We start from the raw sequence: 5,701 nt of genomic DNA, 5'->3' as shown, positions 1-5,701 counted from the left end.
AGACACATAATTGTGTCTCCCTATTTAAGGATTCAATGATGAAAAATATTGCAGTCCTAATTAATTTGCCCAAGGAAAGAGCAGTACGAAAAACCAACCCAAAACTATTTCTAAAAGTGTTAAAGTCCTATTTTAAAGCACAATTATTGATTTTTGATGATTAATTGCATTTTGAGCTCAATCCTTTAAAAAGCCCAATAATTATTTACTCCTGATAATTATTTTATTTTAATAAATAAATATTGTCAAAGTTTTTCATAATTAAAATCGGATTTCCAGAATCAAAAGATAAAAGAAAATCATTAAAACACATTTTCTGAAAATAGCTGTCAAAACGTGTCAAAAACAATTGTGTATTTGTGTCAGGTGCACAATTCTGCACTTGATACGTGGCATTATGCGTCACATAGAGTGCGCCACCTCTGCGTGACGCGTAATGTTCTTTTCTACTTCTTCAGTTCTATTTTAAATAAAACATTGAGTTAAATGACACTATTCATTGATCAATTTTGACTCTATTTATCGTCATTATATAAAATAAAAAAAACATAGTCAAGTAATATCTTGTTAGATTCGTCTCAATGCATACTATCAAATTAGAACTTTTTTATATTCTTTAGGTGTACACAACTAAAGATATTAATGATTAAAGAATCGCGTTGGGTTGCGTGAAAAAACAAATGTTTCATTTAAAACATAATGGAGGAAGCATATTTTTTTAAAGCGTGTACCACATGTACGTAGTTGATTGTGCGTGTTGCGTCAGATACACCAACATGCGCTTGACACGTGTGATTGTGCGTCACACAAGGCATGCGTCTGGCACACCCTGAGCGCGACACCCTATTTCTGTTTTCTTATAAATAGGCGTGATTTTCCGAATTAAGGATACAATTTTTTTTCACACTCTTAACACTCAAATTTTATATACTTCGACTATACACTTTACAAATACACCTACAAAACTCATACATTCAAACATATACATTCAAAAATCAAAACACAAAATTTCCTTCAGGCTTCACGATTGCTCATCTCAAAGATTGTCAATCTCGCAAACCCAAGTCACAGTATAATCTTGAAGGTCCTTGAATAAATATATTATTTTTATTAAAGTTAGTAACTATTTCATTCATGATGTAGATCCTTAATATAGAAATAGTTCCTTTGTACCTTCTAATCCCTTTTCTTCCTTTTTATTTATTATTCATTTATTCTTCATATATATGCATGCTATATGATTGTCCAGTTCTAATGCTTTCATCACCCACATGATTATTTTTGCTAATCAATACCTAAGGAAATGTTCTAATATTAATCAGATAATTTGAACAACTTGCCAGCCTCCAGGTTCCATGTAATTTGATTCATAATACTATGTTACTACAAAAATTGTCATTTATGTGTTTCATGAACCAACTTAAACTATATTATTTTTTAGAGTGCATGAAAATATTCTATGGTTATTCAATTGCATAAAACTTGACATGAATCGATATTAAGTTGAGGCTAGCAATGGGCGACATGGTTACTGACCGTGTTCGTACCCTCACCCCCAACTCAATATTTGGTTCATTGACCATTTATGGAGGCCGGACGATAATATTTACATTGGATAAGTTCTTAATTAGTCCCCAATTAGGTTTATGAGTCTTCCTTTAAAGAGTTCTTGGCGACTTCGAAATAAACGTTTTCAATAAAACCTTTACAAGGAGGTAGTCAAATATGTGTTCGTCACGCGTAGGCGAAATAAAAAACACGCCTACACATCCCCAAGTGACTCCATTTGTTTATTTTGAGATTTTCAAGATACACTTATAACCATTAAGATCTTTACATCATATACTTCATATTATAAATAGCGTATAAAGATTCTTTTCGTGAGTAAGGCGTCATTTATTATTCACATGGTATCAAGAGCTTGACTTTTCTTTCAAAAATTCCCTACCCCCAACCGACTTTTTCTCAGTCTAAGTATTCAACCTTGTTCCTCAACATCTTTTCTGAAGGCTCTTCCATATCAAGCATCCCTCCCCACGATATATGGTTTGCAATCTTCCACTGTCTCTGCAGCGCCGCTTACTATCATCCCCACCACACATTGCTCTATTACAGTATGTCGACATTAAACCGTCATTTATTATTCCCACATCTATGTCAAAATACTTATTACACTTCCCCAAATTAAAACGGACAAAGTATTTATGAATGAAATCACTTTTTTGATTCAAGAAAGTAAAGGTATCTTAACGATCAAGTATAGACTTTTTTTTTTATATATAGACTTGGGAACAAATAGAGCAAAGTGTTGATTCCTAATTTCCTAGCTCCTTCTGTCATTAAAGTCCCGTGACTGGGTTGACCATAAAAATCTATAAAAAGCATAAAAAATCAAGTTTGAAGTTGATTTTTGAAGTAACCTTTATATTTTTGAGATATTCTTTCTTCTTTTAAATGTGGTAGCAGCGCTTTAGCGTATTTAATTGGACTCCCTATCCCTATGTATGATTTTGATGTATCCTAATCCAACCAAACCATGTTGTAGTTAACTAGTTACTGTAATACCGAAAGAAATTCAAATAGTTTTGAATTTACAAGACTCATATCAATATATCATCTCACATTCTCACTCCTCCTTTTCTGTACTACCAGAAAGTGCAGCAGATTGAGAACTTAAGAGAGAGAAAACAAAAAACAAAAATGGCGGAAAGAGCAAGAGCTGGAAGAAAATCTCACACTTCAACTGCTGATCTCCTCACTTGGACTGAAGCTCCTCCTTCTCATTCTTCTCCTCCTTCCTCCGCCACTCGTTCTCACCAGGTTTTTTTTTTTTTTTTTTTACTTCTAGTAGTATAATGAGTGAGTTAGGGTTTGTTTGAATGTTGATTGTTTGATTGATTGATTTATTACTGAGTATGTTGTTTGATTTTGATTTCAGCCGTCTGATGGAGTGAGTAAAGTGTTGTTTGGAGGTCAGATCACCGAGGAAGAAGCTGAGAGTTTTGCTAAGAGGTTTACGATCTGCTTCTCTTTTTTCCAGATTTTTTACATTTTCTTTCATTTTCAACTTTAATGGACTATTTTTGCTGCATTTTGTGCTTTGCTTCCTTCAAATACTTTTACTCAAGGAAATTTTTTTGTTAATTAAGTCTAAACATGCTAAGTTGATAACTATTTGGAATTTGACCTACTTACTTGCTAAAATTGAAATTTGTTAAGATGTAATGATATATTGCCTCCAGAAATTTAGGAAATTGATTCAATAGATCATATGGAGTGATTTGCTGTTTTTGGATTTGTTGCACTGTTTTCATAGATTTGCTCATTTGCACAATGGTGTAGTTGATGTGATGATGATGTTTTTTTTAAGATTGTAAACCAAAAATGGAGCCGAGAATGCATGTTATCAAATCACATGGTTTTTTTCTACTTCCATAAGGTTGATAGATGCCGAAAATCTGATTTTAATTTTCTCATAGCCACAGGTATCCATTTCCATAATAGTGCAGTGCATTTTATGGATTTAGGCAAGTGGCAACTGCTTACACATGTAGAAACTTTGATAAACGCTTTTAACAGTCTGTTATGTTACGAGCTTTTAATCTAAGAGGTTTCATGGCCGTTAACATCGGTAAATATGATAGGTTTAGGATGGCATCTCTAGATAAACCTATTGCATGTATGGCTGAACGCCTGTACGCACGCACCAAGTCATGAATCAATTTGGTCGATGCATAGTTCTGAATTTCGTAAATTGATATTGATCTATCGAGACTCTGTTTCCTGATTTCCTGAAGAGCTAATTCTTTATTATAGTAAAGCTGGATGATGCTTCAACAGAAATATTGATCTATTGGTTTGTCGTATTCCTTTTTCCATGCTTAAGATTGGGGACATAATTATTGAATTAGAGAATGTCCCCACTCCGGCATAAACCGTACTCATTTATCATCAGGCTAGGCTAACCTAACTGCTATTATTGGATTCTGTTGTATATACAACTTGAGCTGGATCATTCCTTGCTTTCATCATACTTCTGCTGCATTCAACAAAATTCTATTGCAATAACCATTCTTCAAAATATGCATGACTAAACATTTGGCTTGCTACTTCAGGAAGCCTTCTGGATATAAATTGAAGGAAATGACTGGAAGTGGAATATTTGCTGGATCTGAAGATGATGCTACTTCAGAATCTAAAACTGGATTGCGCGTTTATCAGGTTTATTATTATCTTAATCTAAATTTCGTTTTCTGTATGAACACATTGGAGCAATTCTTGACTCTTTCTTTTGTAATTGCCAACTCCAGCAAGCTCTCAATGGAATTAGCCAGATTTCTTTTAGCCTAGAAGAAAGTGTGACCCCCAAGAAACCGACATCTATTCCAGAGGTTGCAAAGCAACGTGAACTGAGTGGCACACTTGTAGAAGCTGAGTCAGATGCGAAGATGAAAAAACAATTGTCAGATGCCAAGTGCAAGGAGCTCAGTGGAAATGACATTTTTGGGCCACCACCAGAGAACCCCCCTCGATCATTGGCTGTTGCACGTACATTGGAATCAAAAGAAAAGGACATGGGAGAGCCAGCGCCACGAGCTGTCCGAACATCTGTTAGAGTGTCCAATGTGAGTATAATTTGTGTATAGGAGGGTGACTCAAACTGCTTTTACTTCTCCCATTATATAAGTTTGTTTCCGCAGTTCCTATCCTGCTTGTCTGCTCAAAAATCAAAATTGGTATAGCCTTAATTATACACTACCTTGAGCTTCTTGGCGGTGTTTACAGAAGAATGATTAAAAGAACAAATAGGAGGCACAACAAGAAACATCTGAATGCGAAAATTCCATGTGTGTTAAGAGAATTGCCTGATAGCTAATTAAGCTTCGCTAAGCTTTCTTAAAGAATTAAAACTTCTAAGCTGCAAGTCTCAGATGATCTTTCATCAGTAATGGTGCACTGATAAGCATTTCTATTTTTTTGTAGCCTGCTGGAGGGCAGAGCAATATTATGTTCGGTGAAGAACCTGTTGTCAAGTCAACAAGGAAGCTTCACGACCAGAAGTTCCAAGAGCTGACAGGTAACGATATTTTCAAGGGAGATGCACCAGCAGGGTCAACAGAAAAGTCACTCAGCAAGGCAAAGCTAAGAGAAATGAGTGGCAGCAATATATTTGCCGAGGGAGATAGAGTAGAACCCAGAGATTATTTTGGTGGTGTGCGCAAGCCTCCTGGCGGGGAAAGCAGCATTGCTTTGGTTTAAATTCCTATGCCACAAATCATTGCTGTACACTGACCAACTTTAATCTGATCAGACCGATGAGACTTGAGAGTTCTTCCTGCCGTTTAGTGCAGCAACCTCAGGGTTTGTTAGCTAGCTAGCTAACCGTCATTATAGTAGGTTTAATCTTGTAACCTGAATAATTTAGCTAAGACTTGCCATGTCATGGCATTACGTTTATTTTAAGGCTTTCTGCATGCTTTGCGTCTCTATTTAGCAGACTTCATCAAATCCTAAAATATATTGCTAATTATTAACAATATCTTCAACGCACTCGAATTGTTGAGTACTTCTACCTGCTTAAATTCGGATGAATGCATCGAACCAGCAGCTCATATCAAACTTGTTGCCTGCTTGGAACGAACTTGCTTTTTCCCATGCTCTTTTGTTCCAGCTGGAATAGTGTATGATTCAAAACTAACAT

At 35.4% G+C, this 5,701-nt stretch overlaps 1 protein-coding gene across 1 annotated transcript; it reads left to right on the top strand.

Annotated features, from left to right (window-relative positions):
* Positions 1-2,462: 2,462 nt before the first annotated feature.
* On the top strand, positions 2,463-5,474 carry LOC104895683 (hypothetical protein). Its single transcript, XM_010682254.4, has 5 exons — positions 2,463-2,820; positions 2,939-3,012; positions 4,116-4,221; positions 4,311-4,625; positions 4,984-5,474. Exons 1-5 carry the CDS (start codon positions 2,701-2,703, stop codon positions 5,257-5,259), a joined length of 891 nt encoding a protein of 296 aa, XP_010680556.1. The 5' UTR covers positions 2,463-2,700; the 3' UTR covers positions 5,260-5,474.
* Positions 5,475-5,701: the final 227 nt, after the last annotated feature.

This window comes from Beta vulgaris, chromosome 6, assembly GCF_026745355.1.
Source record: "Beta vulgaris subsp. vulgaris cultivar EL10 chromosome 6, EL10.2, whole genome shotgun sequence".
Classification (NCBI taxonomy): Eukaryota; Viridiplantae; Streptophyta; class Magnoliopsida; order Caryophyllales; family Amaranthaceae; genus Beta; species Beta vulgaris.
Note: the sequence above shows the minus strand (reverse complement) of the source record. Positions and strands in the feature narration are given on the sequence as shown.